This window comes from Trichoplusia ni, chromosome 21 (assembly GCF_003590095.1).
Source record: "Trichoplusia ni isolate ovarian cell line Hi5 chromosome 21, tn1, whole genome shotgun sequence".
NCBI lineage: Eukaryota > Metazoa > Arthropoda > Insecta > Lepidoptera > Noctuidae > Trichoplusia > Trichoplusia ni.
Window position 1 is genome coordinate 6826421 of NC_039498.1, and position 23177 is coordinate 6849597.

Here is a 23177-nt window from a genome sequence, read left to right on the forward strand (position 1 = left end):
CACGTGAGAATCGCGTCTCGTGTTACGTGAGAGTCGTGTCACGTTTCACGTAAGAGTCACGTGTTGCGTGTGTCACGTGTCACGTGAAAGTCATGTGTCACGTGAGAGTAATGTGTCACGTGAGTCATGTGTGACATGTGAGTCATGTGTGACATGTGTGTACTGTGTTGCTGTGTGTACATTTATTAACTTTGCTATCTTCCCATGCCGTCTCTCGTGCCACGTGTCACATCTCATGTGTGTGGCATGCGTCATAGATATGGCATGTGAGTATATGTGTGTGGTGTATATACGTGTGTTATCTCGACGTTTCTCAACATCTCCTTTTGACGACCTCCGTGGTCGAGTGGCGTACGCACCGGTTTCAAGGTGTCGCTAGCTCTGAGGTCCCAGGTTCGATCCCCGGTCGGGTCAATGTAAAAAATCACAGTCCTACATTGTCTCGGGTCTGGGTGTTTGTGGTACCTTCGTTGTATTTGATTTCCATAACACAAGTCCTTTAGCAACTTACTTTGGGTTCAGAACAATGTATGTGATGTTGTTTATTATCTACAGGTTCAGGTATAATAAATAAAACCCATTATATTGCGTGGTATAGTATAATATTATAGCGCCTGTCTCGTATGTTTGCGCGCGGCGAGGTCCGCGGCGGAGAGTGCGCGCGCGCGTGCGTTGCGCGTCGCGCTCGCGAACACGTCGCGCGCTGAGATCACACAGCGAGATGACGACGACCTGAGGGATAGGGTGATGTTAGTGTTGGTGGGACTGAGTTTGTAAAATCAATATGGAAACAGTTTGAATCGTTTGAGAGAAAGAGTTGATGAAAATTTCACCCGCAAAAAGTGCTACTAAACTCACTATGGTTTTTGTTAAGTTTTCTTTTGGGACAATCATATGATACCCCGCCATTGATATGGAAGTTAAGAAACAAGCATTTTAATATTTTTGTAATTTACAGAAGCTATTTAAAAAAAAAAAGACTTCCAATCACCATTAATCATTTATTACAAACTGTCAAGTCGTCTAGGAAACTTTTTCGTTAGTTCTTCTTTCAGATTTCATTCAATTTTACTGTTACAAATAAAAACATAAGTATAAAAGTCGAAAACATGTGCGTTTCTGTATAGTATCCAGGTATGTCCTTACCCCGGCCACACGGTCCCGGGCGCGTCCCGGGCCAGCGCGCGCGCGAGGGCGCCGCGCAGCAGCTCGCCCGCGAAGCTGCGCAGCGCCGCCAGCAGCACCGCGTGCACTGCGCTGCGGACCCCACACATCCGAATAAGGCTCACGCGGTCATGGGACTTCATGTCACAATAAATCATGTTATAATGGGATGTAATTTTTGAAATGTTATAATGTCGGTTGTAAGAACTGCTTGTTTACGACTCCCGTACTAAGGAATTAAATCCTTGTGTCGCGTGACGCAAGCATTTAAGTCACAGGCGCAAGACATCCAGACTCTGAACAAGCGTTGCTCAAATACACAAATAATTGTGGTACGCGGGGATCGAACCCACCACACATCGCGCACAATGTGTTTGGCGTGGTGACCTCTAGTATCGGCTATCCGGCTATCCAATGTTATAAGCAATGCTAGTATGGCAAATGCATATGTGACATGTGACTTTCAACATTAGAATGTCACGTGTTACATTATAGTATCATGTGACGATTTCACTTCACGTGTTAAGTCTTAAGTGAGTGTCACACGTTAGTGTTGTAAGTGCCTTTAAAATGTAATGTCGTGTATGTAATGTAATGTCGTATATGACACATGTATGTGTGGAAATAATCTGTGTACCAAACTTTCGCGTATTGGTAATAATATAAAAGTTTATAACTAACCTATAAGAATACCCATTATCAACATCTTCGTTCCTCAACTCGATTCCAATATCAGCGCATTTCCTCTCGATGAACAGGAACCTTAATCGATCATCGTCATTTTCAACTGGCAGGACCGTCAAGCCTGTATCATCAACGACCTCGGTTTTGACCCTCGCCCGCTCCACACAAGACATCACATCAACCTCTTCATCATCGGATAAATTGATGACCTCAGATTCCGAATTCTTTCGATTAAATTGCGAGGCATCGAATATCGATAGAGTATTGATTTCGGTTGGATTTAATTCTTTTATCGATTCCGTTCTGTGTATGTTGTCGAGATCGTTCCATGTTGACCATTCTGGGTCCGGTTGGTTGTTTATAGATTCGGATCTGATGGGGTAGTAGCCATGCAGGCGGGAGTATAGGAGGATCTGTTTCGTCCGCCATATTGTTTCAGTTGTCGTTAGGTGTTCTGATAATATTCTGTTGATTAACTTCGCGCGGGACCACTGGAAATGAATTTTAGTTAAAAATATTACTTAATAAAAGACTAGACAACATTTCTTATTTATAATGTTAGGAAACTACGTACATATAATTTTACTTTCAGACTTTTTCGATCAATTTATCGATATTTTTACTTATTTATTTATTTATTACAAGAGCTTAAAAGATTTTTGTACCACATGTATGTCCTAACTTTAGAGTACTTAAAAAATAAAACATATCTTAGAGATATATTATTGAAACATAGAGATTTTCAATATGATGACCCCAAAAAACTATTCCGGCAAAGTGCCTCATATTATAATCTTTTCACCTCCCATAAAAGTTTATTTAGTTTGTTTTACGTTAAATTAATCGTGACATTTCCTCATGAATGGATGGACAAAATATGATGCAATTTTGTAAATAAAAGCCTATTTCACCATAAGGTTAACTATTCTCAACTAAACTACAGTTAATTTAACTCAAGAAAACTCTAGTTTAATAATAAAATTTACTTACTTCAATATTCCTTCTCTTAGCAAAATCTAACTTCCAGTATTTCTCCTCAGTTTCAACCACAAATGGAAAATTTTTAACGAAATCCGAATCTCTTGCCAAATCACTGATAAGCGGTATCTTTTTAATTAAATAATTAACACCAGCCCTCACTGTATTAACCCTACTCATAGCTAAGCATAAACAATCATACAAAGTCTTTTCTTTCTTAATTGCCACACTAGAAAAATCATTCCGCCTCGGTGTTGCCAGGTAACAATGATCGTTTTCTATGTGGGCTAGATTTGATTTGATTTTGATATTATTTTCTGTGTTTTTCAACATGTTTTTGACTTCGGGTTTTAATAAAGAAACTCCTCCTTTCTTCTTTCGGAAGTTTTTAAGTCCATTTGATTTGATTGGACTAATTTTCGCTGTTTTAGTATTATTAATTACGATTTCTTGAACTTTGCTTAAATCTAGGGTGCGATCCATTTCTAGGTAATATATTTTGCCTGTGGTTGGGTCTATGTATTTGACTATTCGTTTTTTAGGCGACGTTGGCTGACTAAGTATTTCATTTGGTATATCTGTATCAACTTTGTATTCTGGGTCCCATTCTTTTTCAGTTTTAATATTAACTTCGCTAAACATCTCTGGTTCTTTCTCTATAACATTATTGTCTATGGCAGGTTCTATATCCGGTTCCTGTTTTTCTTTTTTAATTGGTTTTATTATCATTTCGTCGACGTCAACTTCTGTTGTCTCTTTGGAAAAGAACTCCATCCAGTTGTCTGTGTGTGTGACTGCGTTGTCTATGGGTTCTGTGATGACTTCCGGTTCTTTCTGCTCTACGATGGGTTCGGGTTGTGTGAGTTGTTCAGGTTGGTCGTCCTCTTTGAACTGATATGGCAACATTTCCGGTGTACTGTATAGCCATACGTCGACCACTGTTTCCGCGCCTGAAAATATTATGCATATTGTTTAAAACTTGTATAATTTAGAAGCAAAAACAAACAGAGATGTAAGTTTAGGTTTCTATCCACAACAGGTCGTAGGAGAATTGACGAAAATAGTCAATGGAAAAAATATATTCTAATGCAACAACAAATAGAAACGAAATAGCTTTAGAAATGTTATTATTATATACCGGGATTCGAACATGAGACCTTGTCTGCATCAGTGACGTCTGCAAATACGAAACCGATAAGATAAATTTGGTCCACCTTAATTAATATGTAGACAAATTTTTCACTTACATTTCTATAGAAACTTTTGAGAATATGATTCATTATTAAATGATACAACGATTTGCGACCCCGCTGCCGCGTCAGCTCATGATTTAGAACTACTGATAAACGCGTCAGTAAAATAAATAATAGGGATGATGACATTTTTTTTTGCAGTGTCCGTCTTGTAGTTTTTGTAAAATAATGTATACGTATTTTTTAATTTGTCCCGCAAACATAAATTGACCAAATTACAGAGAATGAAACTTACGCGTGACGTCACGATTGAGTATAAATCGTATCGTTACGTCACAAGCCCCCTCTCCTAAACTTTAAAGCAGTTAATCTTTGTCAATTCTAGTTTTTTTGAAAAAGGAAAAAAATACGTGTCTCATACTTTTCAATTATGTAACTGAGGGACTAATGAGATTTTTTCTTTTTATACCCAGTCATCATCCCTATTATGAATAGGTAAAATCTGTTTTATCGATTTCAAAAAGGAGGTCCTCCATTCGTCGGTATTTTTTTGTTAATTACCTCAGAAAGTCGGACTGGATGACCCGAGTTTTTCCCATACAACAAGAAATATCTGTCATTTGGTCCAATAACAATTCTCCAAGTTTTCATTTGAATTTACGTTTCTTATTCAATCATCTCAGTTAACTCACCCAACATCTGCAAGCCGGTATAGTTCCTATCCAACTTGATGGTGTGTTCGACGGTGGCGGGTCTGTTCCGCTCTGGCAGAGCGAAGTGAAGCTCTATCTTAGCGGGGAACTCGCCCCAGCCGCGACGAGACACGTGGTACGGGGGCTTGCTGGGAAATTCAAGAAGAAAATTATATAAATTAATAATGATAATGATAGTTAATATTGTTTTTTTAGCCCCTGATGCAATTGAAGGGATGTCATAAGTTTGAAAGCTATTGTGCCTGTGTGAGGCATTGCAGAGCATAAACGGATAAACAGAATGGGATGTTTTTCTTTAAAGGTTCCTTTATTACTTATCTTTTTTATCTTTTGAAGTGAAACTTTTTATGCGACTTCCAATAATATTGAGAAGGATTATAGGAAGCCTGAATTTCTAAACCCCTGCCCCTCGTGGAGAAGGGGATAGAAAGGAAAGAGCGAGAACACATTTTCTCATTACGAAGCTTCATTTCTTCCACAAGGAGGCAGTTAATATGAAGATTTTCCTCCTTAACAAACAAACAACAGGTGTCCTACACCATGCAACTAGAATCATTATTGTAACGTTTTAAAAGTGCCTGGAATACGGCCTATTTGAAATAAAATCTTTTGATTTTGACTCACTCAATATGCACAGTATGATGCGGGGCATAGGAATGATGTAGCCTGACGCTGACGGCGGTGAGGACCCGCGACAGGTCCGCGCGGGGGGGGGCGCCGCGCACGTACAGCAGCCACTTGTGTGTGGAGCGGTCCAGGCGGGACGCCGGCGGGGCGAACTTGGATGTGTTGCCTGGGGGGAGGAACATTAGATAGTAATCATAATAATAAATCTTTATTGCACTTAAAAAAATGCGGACCACATCCCATACATTGTTCTGAACCCAAAGTAAATTCCATAACACAAGTGCTTTAGTAACTTACTTTGGGTTCAGAATAATGTATGTGATGTTGTCCGCATTTATTTAATTGTTCAATAACGACTACACGAATTACAGAGTGGTTGGGGTCAGTACGCAAAACCCAAACTTATGTGAAGTATTTTATTACAAATCCTACTTAATAGTTACTTAACTTTCACCCTTATATACATATACATAAATATGAAATTCGAATATAAAGTACCAATAATTAAAAACTTACCTATCACAATCCTATATCTATACTTGGTCTTATTCCTAGTGACCTCATCCAGAGTGAGTATATTCGTGGGTTTGGGTTCCAGATGTCTGGGGATCTTCTTGGGCCTGCTGGTGCTGGGGTCCTCTGGTATTTCAAGGTCATCCGGCTTCCGATCAGGCCTGAGGGTCTTGGTTGTGTCTGCTGATATCGTGTAGTTGCGTTTTTGAAGCATGGCCTGGGATTAAAAGTTTTGATAAATATACATATGGACAGCTGAAAGTTACTGAGCACAAGATATGTTGATGATCACAGACAAGGTTCAAGGACAAGTGAACAGGTATTTATCTTGTTTTTACCTATTATTTGTATTTTAAACACATTTGTTGTCATTTTTTATACAACCTGAAGGTGCAGGTTCAATCCCAAAGCCAACAAGTTTCAATATGAGTCTTTTAACGTTATATATCTATTTTTAATTGCTATGCGGTATGCCAATACTTAGGTAGGTTTGTACAAATGTACAAATTTTACTATCAATTTATATTTCTAGGCATTTTAAAGTGGTCGTTCGTTCACTCGCTAGCTAGAACGACATTGTTATCCAATTGAGAACATCGTTGTATAAGTGAACTGCGTTGAGAGATAGAAACGCGAATTCCCAATCATGTGCAGTATTCCGAATATATATTTTACTTAGAAACTGTTTCTTTTTACTTATTTTTAAAAGTTTACACTTGTGAACTAGAGTCGAAATTACGAATTAAAGATTGTATTTTGATTGGTTTGATCCCCGCGTGTCTTTTGAAAACAGGCTCTAATAAAATAGGCCAAGAGAAGTTTGGGTCACTTTAGAGCAAAGAACATGACGATAAAATCTAAAATAGACTATTATCGAAACAATATTTTAATGCACGAGTATGTGAGAGTTTTTGTATAATTAGTGTGAGTATATCTCAGTTTGTTACTCCTCACGCCAACGACTGCACCAATTTCGATTAAATTTTATATTGAGGAAGCTGTTACCTTAGATTTACACATCGGCTACCTTTTATTAGCTATACTATAAAAGACATCTAAGCGGTCGAAGCCGCGACCAACAGTTAGTATACCAAGCATATCATTTTATATAAATAAATAAAATTCCTACAAGTCCATATAATTGTTGCATACGTTTAAAATGACGTTCACAATGATGAACAGCGCCCTGGCATAGCGCCCACTCCCTTTTCACAAACTCCTCATGAAGGTTGTATATCAACAGAGGCTATACTCACAGAATAATCTTTCCTCGTCTTATTCCTCGGCCCTCTGATCTTGAATATCTCGTCGAGGTCTACTGTCTGCTTGCCCAACAGCTTGCGTACCGACGGGTGTAACCTACGCTGCCCGTCACGTAACATTGATGACACCTGAGGAAGAATGATACAGTTTTAGAATGTTTCTTTTTAATTCTATTGCTTTCACACAAGACCTAGTTTCAGATTAAGCAAAGCTTGTATTATGAGTACTAGAAAACTGATAAATTTTTTTACATATTCCTAAAAGCACACATATTATCAATAAATTATACCCAGACACAAAAAAGTGATCCTAATCATCCCACAAATATTTGTCTTGGGTGGGAATCGAACCCACGACCGACGACGACGTATAGCTGTCAGGGTCACTAAACACTAAAACAGGCCCATGTTAAATTAGTACTTATCAATTAAAATGTGAATAACGCTGTGTCTGTCTGTATGTTATGAATTCGATGCAAACTTATACTTGTGAACTCCTAAATAGGAATTAAGCTTTTTTTAACGAGGTATAGGTTTCGGTAAAGTCGCTAAAGCATTCGAGATTTGAGATTCTTCTTACTCATAATACTTCTTTCTTATGAAATGCTGAAAACAAATGCTTAAACTTAAAATGTTATTTTAAATGAAAATGTCTCCCAGTTTAACCTGTTTTTCACTCTAAATATGAAGTAATTTATGTTTAGTGTCTGGCCAAAAATGTTATTAAAACAGAAAAGAAGATCAATAAAGGGTATTACCATGATCTCAGAACACCTGAGACCATTGTAATGCCTTAGTATTAAATCATATAGTATAATAATACCTCTGCCCTTGCTCTAGGTTCAGTCTGCAGTGCTATCTCATCCTGGACCTGACCATTAGTGAGCTGCAGCTTCTGATCCTGGTAGTAGCTGCTCACCAGCGCGTACCGGAGCCGGTGGAGGAGTCGGCGGGATGTAGTCATACTGGAACGAAAGATTTCATCAATTTGTGAGTTAGTTATCTGAATCTCACCCAATACATAATATTCACTCATAATACTGAATTTTTCTCTCATTTTGTGTTAACATAACTGTTAATCTGTGTTAGGATAAATAATGGCCTTTTCTAAAGACTATGAGTGGAAAAGGGAACCCGCCACCAAATACTATCTGGGTCTGATTTATGCTGCATTTGTATAGGGACTTAATAAACGGTAAACAATATTGCTGTGTCTTTTTATAAAAACACATAGTAAATAAATAATTGACTGATATAATTGATGTGGAATATACTTTATAGTTGTTTTAAATTTGATTTTAGTCTCATTTTACTTTTTAAACTGATTTTTTTTAACTATTATACATGTCAAGGTTGTTCTTCTTTTTTGTCAACTTATTAAGGTCTTAGAAATATACAAACTTGTTATCCATAAAACATACTTCTAATATTAAATATATTAAATTACTAGCTGTTGCCCGCGACTTCGTCCACGTGATCGATTGTATCTTCGCTCCTATTCGTCGCAGCGTGATGTTATATAGCCTATAGCCTTCCTTGATAAATGGTCTATTCAACACAAAAAGAATTTTTCAATTGGAACCAGTAGTTCCTGAGATTAGCGCGTTCAAACAAACAAACAAACAAACAAACAAACTCTTCAGCTTTATATATTAGTATAGATTTAAGTAGCTAAGTTTAAAATGGTTGTAGTACAGAGGCCTTTGAAAAGCCCTGAGACATATTAAGCTAGTAATAATAAGATCATTAGCACACTTTAATATTATAAGCTTTTTTAATGAATACCAGTGCTTATAGACTTGAGGTTATGTGAAAAAAGTTATACTCATAATCAAAACAACAACAATACTTGTACATATTGGTATGTATAGTAAATACACAAGTCAATTAAATAAATTAATGTATGTAAATATAGTTAGAAGTAAGCGTATTTAGTTTTAATCAGCTAAAGTTCTCGTATTGACCAAATTATGACTAACACACAAAAACACATACATCATTTACATTTTTAACAAAACCTGTCTGACAAAACACCACATGGTGTCAAAAAGTAAGTTTTGAAGAGTTAACTTTGTTTCTAACCTAAAAGTAAGAGTTTATAACTTAAAAAACTCAAATAAACAACAAAACAAACCGTTGATCTATAAGCATAACTTCGTTTTCTCTGATTTCCAGTTCATTTAAAAATTCCCGCCGGATTATTTCTTTGATTTTCGCAACTTTCTCCTCTTCAGACAAACTTGGCGGCTCCTCTTTAATACAGACCGGAGCCTCAGGATAATCAGGGTCGTGGTATTCTTCATTAAGATCCATTTCTTACAATTTTTACAGTTAAAATGAGTAACGCCCTACAAGCGACGCCGTAAAACTACACTATAAAACACAATTCTCTGAATCACGGCACTTTTGGTTTTGGTTGTTTATCACATTTGTTCACAGCTCGGTTAGGTGGGTTGTTTATAAAAACATTATTTAGTATAAAACAATTATAGTATTTAACCAATTTCCGCATTTGACAGTGGTAAGGTCAACAGCCGATTCATTCAAGTTTTTAATTTTTTTAATGCATCTAAACATAGGTCGTATTGTCCGTCTGCAATATTTTTATGTGGTATTATTTTCGTAGTAGGTAATCGTAGTGCAATTTTTATATACTTTCTAATATTATTTGAAGTATTGTATTTTAATTGATTTTTTTCGCACTATATTATAAAAATATTCCATTGCGATATGTTGCTATGTTGCAGTTGTTAAGTTCACATGCCTGGATGAATTACGTGCCGAATAAAATGTAGAAGTACTACTTATTCGGTGGGATATCAAAATTATTGAGAAAAGTTATATTTTACAACTTAAGTTTTAGTGTGGTTTTAGGTAGTTCGAATGATTTATTTGAAAATAATTATTTCAATCAGATCTTTTATGTGCCTGGCAATACCAATAATTCTAAGTATTTTTGTATTTGACAATCATTCCAAGTACTGTCAAACTTATTACGTTGACGTTTTTGTGAAAATCCTTTCTTTATTATTGTAATAAAATTAAAAACGGCCTCCAGTAACGGGTCGCCGTCGCGTGGACAAAGGAGCGTCGACCGTGATGTGAGGGCTCGCGGGGACGAGCACGCGCCTATGTCAGACTCCCAGACTCAGGGCCCAGAGGCCATGACAGAAAGACGTCCCTTCTTTTACCCTGATAGTAGTAGTGATACGGAGGAGTACAGGAGGGACGAGGAGCGTCGCAAGCGGTTGTCGAAGCGAACTGGTCCGAATATCCGAGGGCGACCAAATATGCCGCCGAAAAACTTGTCAGCTAATACCCCGACGCCTTCGACGTCGACTGCCCAGGAGCCGCCCAGGAATGGACAGAAGAGCCAGAACCAGCTCGGCGAGGACCGGATAACCCTTGTGGTGGATAATACGCGGTTCGTGGTGGACCCAGCGCAGTTCACAGCACACCCTAACACTATGTTGGGAAGGATGTTCAGTTCAGGTAAATTATGCTTTATTTTAACTTTTTTTATTTTTAACTTGGTTGTTTTTCATAAGGAAGTGTAAAACAGTGCTAGTTACTTTTGTAAATCTCAGTTTCATCATACAATAGGAAGTTAAGTGTTTAAAAAGATAGTTAAAGAGTTTTTATCAAGATTGCCCAACCTGTAACAGAAAATTCTAACTTGTTCTATTTTCAAATTTCATCAACAATGCTTTTATTTTTAATTTTTAACAGCAGCATAGGTATCGTGTTTGAAGCAGATTTAATTGTCTGTAATAAGGTTATTAAAATAGTTTTTATGACTGTTAGTCTGGTAAATTAATAATAGTAGATTTTATAATCATACAAATTAATATTTTAATAAATACAGGTTCAAGCAAACAAATTTAGTTAGTGAAACATGAAAGAAACACAAATGAATTGTGAACCTACTCATTTTCTGCAGTTGGTTAAAATCCCAATAAAAGTGTTATATTTAAATGAAATCATAATCTTATTAGATAATATTCAAATTCTAAACAGATTTCACTTTTATTGAAATCATTTAAAGTTATTTGAACTTGCATAATATTAGCAAGTTTTATGACTACAACGGATTGCCAGTGGTAAACAGTTTCTGTTTGGTAATTACCTAATCATAATTATAGTAATTATTAATCAAATCACTATAATCATAAAAACTTAATCACAATGAAATTGTTCTTCAAAAGTGGAAATAGAGATTTTACATCTTTTTTTTTGGAATATGCATTGATGTGCCAAAGAAAATATATTTAAAAAAAATTATATCACAGTGCATCTTACCTTACAAAATTAGTATGAATATATATAAAAATGCTTTTAGTTTCATTGATCACAGTTGTAAAAGTATTTTCCATTATTAATATATGCATGTGTTTTGTGGAAAAGATAATAAATTCCTAAAAGAAAAGAAGGAAATTTCACAATATTTAGACATATGCTTACTACTTATCAATGAACTTATTATCTTGAATCCTATTGTGATTGAACAAGTTGTATTTTTGTGACCTAAATTACAAGCTGTTTATGATCTAATTTTCAATGTTTCTTGAAGTAAAGTCACTTCCTAGTTTTTTTTAGTATAAAACTAGGCCTTATCTTAAAGAATATAAAGGTCTTCACAATATTATATCTGTGAGGTTATTTTGAATGTTAGGTGAGGTATTTAAATATACTTTTTTGGCTTGTAAGTTAGGTTTGTGGTTTAGATACTCACGCAGAGGACACTTATTTTTATGTCCAAATCTATATCTATACTAATATATAAAGCTGAAGAGTTTGTTTGAACGCGCTTATCTCAGGAACTACTGGTTCAAATTGAAAAAATCTTCTTGTGTTGAATAGACCATTCATCGAGGAAGGTTTTAGGCTATAAATCATCACGTTGCGACTAATAGGAGCGAAGGTACAATGGAAAATTTGAAAAAAACAGGGTAGATATAAATCTTAACTTATATCGTCTAACCATGCGGACGAAGTCGCGGGCAACAGCTAGTAATATTATAAACCATAGTATTACAAGACAAAGAAAGTTAATATAGTTATCATATTTTGATTGCCATTAACATGAGACCCAGTTTCTATGTCAGAATATAAAAATATATTTACAAATATGAAAATTATTGAAATTTGTTATCTACAGGGAAAATCATGCATAAAAGACATAGAACCTCCTTTTTTCCAACTCATTCAAGAATGTATTTTCCACCAAGTTTAGGTACATAATTATGTTTAACAAATAAATAGGAATTTGAATGATTCACTCCCACTTTCTAGAACAGGTTCTATAAAAGTGAATGTTTGAAAACCCACTTACCAATAATTAGTTTATCATCAAATTAAGTTCATTATTTTAGTGATACTTCAAAAGTGATTCACCTGTGAGTCATTTGTGGGTCATTAAAACTTCGCAGAGTCATTGATCTTTCGAAATATCGACTTTGTTTGACCTAGTTTTGGAGGAAAGGTGATCTCATTGTTGGAATATGTGATCCTACTGCTGGAAAAAATGGCAATTTTTAATGACTTAAAATAATATTCTTTTTTTTCTACCTGAAAGTGCATTTTGGAATATTTAGCATAGGTAAAGCTATCATAATCATAATTATATCATGAAGATGTGTGTATATTATGACTTGTTCATGCTTAAATGGCTGTAGAACAGAGTAAAATGGTCTTTATTGCACACCACATAAGTACAGGATTGGACACAAATAAATAGTTATATAGTGCCACAATGGGTGGTCTTCTCGCTAAAAGCAATCTTTTCAGACAACCTTTGAATGGACTAGATTCTGAAGGAGCAAAATGGCTATACCAATTATGATTACTACTGAGAACCTGGAATAATTGATAATCTACAATATGCAGCATCATATTGTGTAGGGTACCTACTACCATGTCTTAAAGTAGCTTTGTTGAGAGTAAGAAGAGAGATGGCGCTCTACGCCGTGTCACCCTTACCATAACAAAATAACTAGGATGTATACCCTCTAGTACTACACAAACAAAGATGCGTTATAAAGCGACTATGCTTACTTTTAGAAGATTAAACATTGTATGTCAGTGTTTCAAGTGAAAGTCATTTTGAGATAGCAATGATTGATCATTTTTATCAGATTGATATAATAATAGTCTGCACCTGTCTTTTCTAAGCCAGAACAGCATGATGGCCTTATTATAAGGAAAAGAAATTAAACCTAATTTTGATAACTTTAAAGAAAACCTATTCCTTGTAAATTGTGAATGTAATATTAATTCTCTAGACACACTTGGATAGAAAATAGATCATATGTTAATCCAAGATATTGGAGAATACCATGGCAAATGTTATCAAAATTGGTCTAGCTATTTGAGCATGCAAAGATAACAAACATACATACGAAAACTGTCGCTTTTATACATATTAGCGTGATAGTGTGATGATTTATATAGTAGATAATTTTAACATTTATCATGATAATGCATATTAAAATGTTTTTTTGAAAGATTCAATTTTATCAAAGTTTTGTTAGAATTAAAAAAAGAATCTTAGGGTTGCTAATTTAATGAAATTGCGTGCCTTGCTTTTTTCACAATATTGTTAAAAGGAGTGTATTGTTTTAGTCATCCTTTTCGATAATTAATTATTGCAATCTATAAATTTGATGTTTCCCTTTTATACTGTTTTTTTGCTATGTGATGTCTTTCTGCAAGGTAACGGCCCATCTTCCAATCTTCCACCCTTTACCGTCTATTAGCATTTTCTGGACAAGTTTTTACTAAAAGAAAATATGGGTATTTAAAATACGTATAAATTTGTCATCTACCCATCCATATATCAAATATTTTCTATTTAATTCCTATCAATAAATCTTGTTTACTTCATGCATCGTTACTTCGTAAATATTGGAAAATTACATTCAGCACGATCTTTAATCTTTGCAATCACGTCTCTGACGCGATTCTGACGCAATTGTCACTGATTAACGGATGTATTGACACGTTTGACGTAAGATCATCTGTTGTCAATTGGGCTGGAGAATGTTGTGTAATGCTATTGTGTATATCAATGAAAAAAAAAGACATGTGTAGGATAATATGTGTCCTTGATGTGAAAATGTTGTTGTAAGTTTAACGTTTCTGTTTGTGGTATCGTAGCTCCTAAAGGGATGGACTGGTTTTAGTTTGGTTTTTTAAATAGTTTTATTTTTAGAGTTTCCGCCAGGGGTTTAATAAGTTAAACGTCTCGTTTTTAACTTTTTAGTATCGGAGCTCCCAAAAGCATAAACCAACGTTAAGTTTTTATGAATGCCTTAGTTGTAGGGTTTCTTAACCGAGGGGTAAAAAACGGAACCCTATTACAGCAGATTATTAAATAAATAAATAAACAGCGCGGCAGCGGTTCTGCTGTCCGTTCCTCACCAATCTGCATCTTAGAGTGAATTGTGATAGCTAGACGGTTTAACATTTTCTCAGCCGCTATAAAAATCGAGATTGACGTTGTTTTTATTAAATCCATTTGTACGAAACCCTTAGTGTTGCGAGCCTTAATTGACCGATTTTAAGGCATAGATTTTGCGAATATGGAACAAATAAAGCTACAACGAAAGACGATATAAAAAAAGGACTTTTTAATTAACAAAACTATTTTATGCTAACTATCGCTACATACTAGCTAGAGATCACGCTTTGGCGGCCTCAGGCTAAAACTAAAAATAAAACAATTCTAACTCAAGTCTTCATAACTTAGCTAATAATTCACTCAACCGAAATCACTTCAAAGACAAAATTCACGCTACAATAAATATGACGTCACTTATCAAATAATTCTTTTTAATATATTATATACTCTGAGACATCAAAGGCTCTTAGTCCAAAGGTCACAGGAGTCCAGACCTTCACCCCGTTTAAATAGAGTTCATTGTACAATCTCAAGTTCATTTAACTGTCTGCCCTGATGCAATAGGCTTTGGATTAAGTCTCGTTATTAAATAATACCGAGTTTGAGACGTTGCCTTTTTAGCAGCGGACAGTGTAGGGTGAATTAATGATATGGATTTATCGAAATAGGTTTTATTGATTACGGTTAAATAATATCAGCTATAAGGAGAGTCGATTGGTTGAGGTTACCGTGCCAAGCCCACGAGGTGAGACGTGTCGCGTGCTCGATGCGTGGGATATGAGTTTGTGTGATCCACGAATGCTTGTCCTGTATCTAGGTGTCTTTGTGCATGTGACTACAATGTTTGTGAAACCATTCATCTGACCAGAATGTTTGTGAACCCTCTAAGACAATGATTAAATTCCTTAGTGTAGGAGTTGTTTTTTTATAAATATTTTTCACCTGGTTTTGGTATTGAATTAGAAATTTCAAAGAATATAATTTACGTTCGCACGTGGTAAGAAATTGCAACAGTTACAGCTCCGGAAAAGTTTCAACCAACCAAACCTTTCAGGCCAACAATTTCATCGCCTATCTATGATGCTATAGAATCGGGAAACACCCTGTAGATATACATATACAGGTGGTTGTATTGCCGTCTGTTTTATAGGTAAATTAAATGTCTAGTCGGGTGAATAACCTCTAAGGGTGCGGCCTCTGTATGAGCAGACAGCGGATACGCGTCACCGATATTCAGTTGTGTGATGGATGAAACTCATACGTAGATACTTGCAAAGCGCAAAACTCACGCTTTTTTAGTGAACAATATTAAGGTGATGGGACTTCTCGAAATATCACTTGGCTTAATATGCTATTCGCTTTTCTCCGGGTAGGATATCATCTAATGACTGCTCCCGTTTTGGGTTGAGCGGAAAAGAGTCAGACTTGCAGTGCCTAAAACACACCCATGTTCCAACTTTTTACCCTTTGAGCACCGGGGCTGCCGTACCTTTTCGGACTTTCCCGCTTAAGGAACTATTCCCTTATTCAATAATATTAGTTCATCATCGGCCTAGCCTTTTCCCAATGTTGGGGTCGGCTACCAGTCCAACTGGTTTCAGCTGAGTACCTGTGTTTTACAAGGAGCGACTGCCTATCTGACCTCCTCAACCCAGCTACCTGGGCAACACGACACCCCTTGGTTAGACTGGCTGTCAGACTTTTTTAAGCTTCTGACTACCTGTAACGACTGTCAAAGATGTAGGAATAACAGCCGGGACCCACAATTTAACGTGCCTTCCGAAACACGAAGGAACTCGCTATGACAAAGATGGTCACCCATCTCCGGACCAACCGCGTCAAGCATAGCTTAACCTGTGATCGAATCACTTATGCGGTTATAGCACAGCCACGAGCTCCTCATTCAATAATTTTAGTTTACATGTCGAAATCCTTCAATATTGACGTCACGATACAGTGAACTAAAGTTCGTATTTCTACTTAATAAATGTTTTTAAATCGCTCCTGCTTATGACTTGAACAACTTAACATACACTACCCCATTATGGCGGCGGTGTCGGGTCCATACTAATGCATTCAGCGGAGGTATTGACTTCTCCGTTCGAAGCTTTTAAGGGTTGCCCGCACACGAGCCATGAACCACAACCAGGAAATGTAACTACTAGCTATTTTAACTTAATGTAGTTTCATACATTTAAGAGGAGGTCGTAGCTAAGCTATAACTGTACAAGTTGATCGATCACAGGTTAAGTTATGCTTGACACGTGTCTTGGCACCTGTCCGTGGATGGGTGACCATCTGTGTCATAACGTGTTTCTCCGTGTTCCGGAACGCACGTTAAATTGTAACTCCCGGCTGTTATTTATACATCTTTGACAGTCGTAACAGGTCAGCTAAAAAGTCTGACAACCAGTCTAACCAAGGGGTACGTCGTTCATCGTGTTGCCAAGATTACTGAGTTGAGCCGGCCAATTCCCTTGTGAAACACTGGTATTAAGCTAGCTGTATCCGGTTAGACTGGTAGGTGACTCCAAAATGGATGGGAAAAGGCTAGGACGATGATGAGTTTCGTACATTTTATATGGACTCGCCGAAAACCGTTGAACATGCCACACGCTACAAGTCATTGCCTCACGCTTTTCTATATAAAATGCATAAAAAATACAGGAGAAATGCCGATGGCGGCGTTTTGTGAATGTGCCCAGTGGCGCGTGTGCAACGACCCTAACGCAAAAGCGTATGAGCTTTGTTTTTATGTTAACTTTCTTTGGGAAACAAACAGATGCATTAAAATACAATATACAAGTACTGAGTAAACAGAATGAAATCTAAATATTTGCGCCAAAACTGAAAGCAGAACAAATAAACAATTTAAACATCAATAAAAATTACACGATTTTTGCCTGGTGTTGTTACTCACGCAGAATAAGTCTAAGTTTAATCCAGGGTGCCAGCTATGTCCTATATAGACTTTTATAGGGATTAGTCAACTTGTAGAGCAAAGTTATTTATTTTTCTGAGTATAGTAAAAATATTTGTGTTTTTAAATGACTTCAAAAAGGAAGACGTTTTTAATTCGTCTGTATTTCGTTTTTCTTTTTGTCACCCCAGAACTTCGGACTGGATGAACGGATTCATTTAAAGTAAAATAGCCGTCATTTGGTCCCATAAAGATTTCATCAAATTACGATAAGTAGTTTTTATTCGAAAGTCGGTTGTATATTCTTGTACTTGTCCAAAATGACTTTATTTCACTCAAAGTAACGAATATAAAAGAGGTTATCTATCTGAAGATTTCACTTAAACCCAAACCGAATTCAACAGTCATTACTTAAATCACTCTATTAACAACACCCTCTACACCGTTCATCTGAAACACTTCAATAACCGAACACCCCCTATCCCCTGTACATTGACCGACAAATAGTTTGTCTATTAGGTGTCTAGTCGAGTTCATTCGCCTCAAACAGCTGGGCTCACCCCAGCGACGAACCTTCTCTATACAGATGTACTATTTTGACTCAAGTGTAATGTAATTGGTACTTTGGGACTATAGTTTTAAGGTTTATTTTGGGGTTTTCGACTGTTCGCTTACTTTTGGAGACGGTTTGTAGCTTTGTATTTGTCTCTCGAGATCTTTTTTAATTTTATCAACAGATTCGAAAATAGGAGGAGAATCTCCATTCGAGACTGTATTTTTTTGTCTTTCAGAACTTTGAAATGTTTGAACCGACTTTGATGATTCTTTTTTTTTTCATTTTACTTAATATTGCTGTCTTTTCGTCCCATGAAATTTTATTAAGCTTGGCTCAGTAGAGGGCTCAATAATATAAGGTTTATATTGCCATGAGTTTTCATATTATAAATATGACTGAAAATTGAAAGACTACAATATGGTAGTTATTTCAAGCGCTGATTAGATAAACCCAATTAAACAAAGAGCTGCTGTCGTCAATTTTTTTTTTTCAGAGAAATGGAGGCGTAAAACAAAAAAAAATATACTTAAGAAAGCGAAATATGATTACGGTCATCTATCTCATCATAAATTGAATAAGAAATTACTTGAACGAAGTTTCTATATCAACAAAAAAAATATATTTGTCCCGGCGGTAAATCGAACCCACGACCCCAAATTTACCAATCAGGATTACACACCATTCCGCCAACAACCCAGTTAACTAAAACACATTAATCACCACTCCAGGTCTCGAATTCACCCATCCGAACGAGCGCGGTGAATACGAGGTGGCTGAAGGCATATCGGCGACAGTCTTCCGGGCTATCCTTGAGTACTACAGGCTGGGCAGCATCCGGTGCCCCCCCACGGTCTCCGTGCAGGAGCTGAGGGAGGCCTGCGACTATCTACTGGTCCCGTTCGATGCTAACACTGTTCGATGTCAGGTAGGTGTGGTTTCTATGATGTCATATGGGATTAGGCGATGATATTAGTTAAAAAAATAATGCATTTTGGAATTTTACCGAGCTGATCCGCGATTTGCGTATTCCAAGGCAGTTAATTGTTAAGATTGGGATCACTGGGACACACCGAACTAAAGTGTTTTGGTGGTTTTCGTTGGTTTCATTGTAGATCCTGGCTTACAGGAGTTGCAATGACGGGTATGTGTGGGGGCTAGTCCTATTTTAAAAAAAAGAGCTGATCGTTGTTTTGCCATATATGTAATTACTTTTTTGGGCTTTTCTAGTACAGAAATAGTATATGCGAATAAAATTAACCGTTATCAAGGGGTTTGAAAAATATATAACCAATATGCACTCAAAATTTCATACAAATTGGTTGGTCCGTTTTATAAGACTTCGATTACAAACATCGCGACACAACAATTTTATCTATAAGAATAACTTAGATATTTTTTTTAGTTATTAGTTCTCTTCCTCCCATCAATTTAAATTTACTTGCTTTACTTTTATTTACAAAGTAAATACTTAACAAAAAAATATAACAGTACTCTCATAAACCCTAAAACCTTCACGTTTCCAGAACCTTCGCGGCCTACTCCACGAGCTATCAAACGAGGGCGCTCGGCGTCAATTCGAATCATTCCTCGAGCGTCTGATCCTCCCCCTCATGGTGGAGTCAGCCCAGAGGGGGGACAGGGAGTGTCACGTCGTAGTCCTGCTGGACGACGACTCTGTGGAGTGGGATGAGCAGTATCCACCTCAAATGGGAGATGAGTACTCCCAGACCGTGTTGTCCACACCCCTGTACAGATTCTTCAAATATATTGAGAACAGGTGAGGTCTTTTGAAATTTTTTCCCTTTTACTTCTAGAAAATTTATTTTTTGTGAGTTATTTAGGCCTAAAGTGAGGATTAACGCTGGCTGAGAAAGGGGCAATAGGTAAAATATACCACTAATCTTTTCAATAATGTCCACGCCCGTTACTTTAGGCCCAAACCCTGATCAGAATACGTGAGGTAGATTAAGGGCTCTGATGTTGCTTCATCATCATCATTAGCCCGTATTCGTCCACTGCTGGACATAGGCTTCTCCGACTGCACGCCATCGAGATCTATCTTTAGCTGCTCGTATCTAGCCATGCTGTCGTTACTTCTCAAGTTTAAATTATCGACTTATTATGTGACCTTACTGGTAGATACGTAAAATATTTTTACTAAGCTGCATCCGGTTATACTAAAAACCGACCCCAGCCAATGTTGATAAGACCTTACTGCTTAACTTGCAAAACAAAACCTAATTTTAATAATAATTACTGAGAAGCAATTCCATTCAAAATCTTAAGCATTTTATCTTCATTTCTTGATTTAAAACCAAAACTAATTTCAACTTTTTTCCATCTAGGGACGTGGCAAAACAAGTGATGAAAGAACGCGGCCTCAAAAAGATCCGCCTCGGGGTCGAAGGCTATCCAACATACAAAGAGAAGGTCCGAAAGAGGCCAGGGGGCCGGGCAGAGGTCATCTACAACTACGTGCAACGTCCTTTCATACACATGTCCTGGGAGAAAGAAGAGGCGAAAAGCAGGCATGTCGACTTTCAATGCTTCAAGTCGAAGTCCGTCACGAATTTAGCCGAAGCCACAGCTGATCCTGTCATTGAGCTGGATGCTAATAGAGTGAGGGATGAGGAGAATCCCGAAGTGGTTCAAGAGCCCGAAGTGGAAGAGGCACAGTGATCGGAACCCCGCTCGTCGAGAGCGGTCGCCAAGATACTATCTGGTATGTTCTGCTGGTAAGTTTTGAGTGGCGTTTTGTTTCAGTGGTATTTGATGGCTGTTGATGGTTTCTGGGGTTGAGATTTTGGTTGGTGGGTTTATGGTGGGGTACGATTTTAGGTGATGAAGAGCATTCTTTGGAAAAGAGTCCGAAGATTGCTAGTTTAAACCTCTATTTTACTGTATGGCATATTTTCAGTGATTAAAAGTAACCTTTTTATAAGGCCAGCCTTTTGATAGGTGACCAACAAAGTGCAAGAAGCAAAATTTGCTTGTTCAAAGTAGTCCTATTTTCTACTCATTTAATACCCAGCAAACTACAGGACAACGGTAAAAGAAAGAATCGCGAGGAAATTTCAATTCTAATTGGTCTTTGAAATCGCTACCCCTCATTGAACCAGCACTATGTTCACGCATAGTAGCTATGGGATAGTTTCACCATCAAAATAGTGTCAATTTACCACTAAAAGTGCCACCCAAATAAGAGAAAAGGTTCTATAGTGTCGGAAAGTGTTAAGCTGGTGCCAGGTGAAAGACTTTTATATTAATATTAAAGCATACATCATATGGTATGCGTTGTACAATGGCGTGCAAAATAATGGGCCGATGGTTATATACGTCCGTGCAAATAAATGATGATTGTCGTATTTAAAATTTAATTTGTGACTACCCTCTTTTGAGATGTTTGAAAAGATAAATTAAACATTTTTAGGATAGCAAATTTGTCTATCTGTATTTGTATCTAAAAACGCGGAATATAGAATACAGTCCAAACGAGGTTAATAAGACTGGAAGGGAGAGTAGTTAATTAATCGATTTTGGTGGCTCCTTAATTGCTTAATAAATTAAAAGATAACTGTTTTAACTGCAAACCAGGTCACCACGCGAAACCCACTAGGGCAATGATTTGTGCGATCCACGAATGCTTGTCCTGAGTCTGAGTGTCTTTGTGCATGTGACTTGAATGATTGTACCCCCACACAAGGCTGAATATTCTTAATGCGGGTTCGTTTTTTATATCTACTGAAAATACTGTTTATGAAATAATAATCACAAGTATGGATAAGGCAGTTTTACATTGATGAAAGCCGTTTTATCTAAATACTAGCTGTTGCCCGCCACTTCGTCCGCGTGGTTAGAAGATAAAAGTTATGATTTATATTTGACCTGTTTTTTCCACATTTTCCATTGTATCTCCGCTCCTATTAGTCGCAGCGTGATGGTATATAGCCTAAAACCTTCCTGAGATTAGCGCATTCAAACAAACAAACAAACAAACTCTTCAGCTTTATATATTAGTATAGATAAACCATTCAGTACTTTTCACCTCGTTTAACTGTATTTTATGTGTAATAGAAAATCTCATTTTTGCAAAGCTAACGAATATTTTAAATGTATCTGTGATTAATAAATGTTCGGTCTATTTGCTTGCACGCCAGTGTAACACAGTGGGAGTGGAGAACTTGTAGTTAACCAAAATATTCAATGTTTAGAAGACATTTTTATTTTACGATATTTTTATCATATTGTTCTTTCACTTATATTGTGAATGTGACCTATCTATCTATGAGGTGTTAAAGCATGATTATTGAAGAAAAAAAAATAGTTGTATGATCGTTGGATTGCAAAGTCAAAGATTCTTATCCCAGCGCAGTATTTTTTAATTCATCTGCGTATTACAAAGTAATTATCACTTCGCTTGTAAACGGTAAAGGAAAATTGCATTACGAAACAGCGCAATTGTGAATTTTTCATTGGTGTTTCATACGCCGCCTGAGGACGGTATAAAACGAACGATGTTTTAGCATTCGTGCATGTGAAAAAGGCGCTGAATAAATGCGAAGCCACTATGTCTAGTGTATATAAAATATATAATGTCTCCTTTCTTCAAAACCAGCATACCTGGTTTAAAAACTCATAACATATACTGAACAAAAATTCACTTTAAAATCTTCAATACTTATTAAATTACAAGATAAAATACAAGTGTAATACAATGTAGTGCAAAAAAAATGTTTCGCAATTAAATAAATACAGAACTGAGACATTCCTTTAGAAAGCTGAACGGTTTTTTTGCACTGCAGTGTAAAGTTAGACTTTTCATTATTCATTAAGTGTTAAATACACACGTGTTAATAGCTTTTGTCGGAGCAACGCACGGCTGAAATTATTAGCTTCATGCTTATTATATTTTTGGACTAGAGACTAAATAAAAAATGGAAAAAAAATAGTCAAAATAGGTAATTTGATTATATAAAACCCTTGTTCGTATATTATGTACCTTGGATTACTTAAAAATGTTGGAACGCAAGCTATTTTTCTGCAAGTAGGTCGAAATCTATAATGTATAGAAATGCAATGTACCTTCGTTGAATTTGCATTCTCTTCTGACTTCCTCAACACAACTGGCAAATGAAGGCATCATTTAATAAGACTGGTTGTCAGTCTTT

At 36.6% G+C, this 23177-nt stretch overlaps 2 protein-coding genes across 2 annotated transcripts; one reads left to right on the top strand and one right to left on the bottom strand.

Annotated features, from left to right (window-relative positions):
- Positions 1 to 585: 585 nt before the first annotated feature.
- LOC113504087 lies at positions 586 to 9705 on the bottom strand. Its single transcript, XM_026886188.1, has 10 exons — positions 9269 to 9705; positions 7958 to 8099; positions 7129 to 7263; positions 5876 to 6089; positions 5357 to 5525; positions 4712 to 4860; positions 2839 to 3776; positions 1846 to 2339; positions 1147 to 1257; positions 586 to 732 (listed from the first exon to the last, which is right to left on the bottom strand). The coding sequence occupies exons 1-10, from the start codon at positions 9445 to 9447 to the stop codon at positions 606 to 608; spliced, it is 2658 nt and encodes an 885-aa protein (XP_026741989.1). The 5' UTR covers positions 9448 to 9705; the 3' UTR covers positions 586 to 605.
- Positions 9706 to 10090: 385 nt separating this feature from the next.
- On the top strand, positions 10091 to 21256 carry LOC113504088 (BTB/POZ domain-containing protein 10). The gene is made up of 4 exons (XM_026886189.1): positions 10091 to 10626; positions 18738 to 18934; positions 19533 to 19786; positions 20355 to 21256. The coding sequence occupies exons 1-4, from the start codon at positions 10266 to 10268 to the stop codon at positions 20686 to 20688; spliced, it is 1146 nt and encodes a 381-aa protein (XP_026741990.1). The 5' UTR covers positions 10091 to 10265; the 3' UTR covers positions 20689 to 21256.
- The last annotated feature ends 1921 nt before the right edge of the window (positions 21257 to 23177 follow it).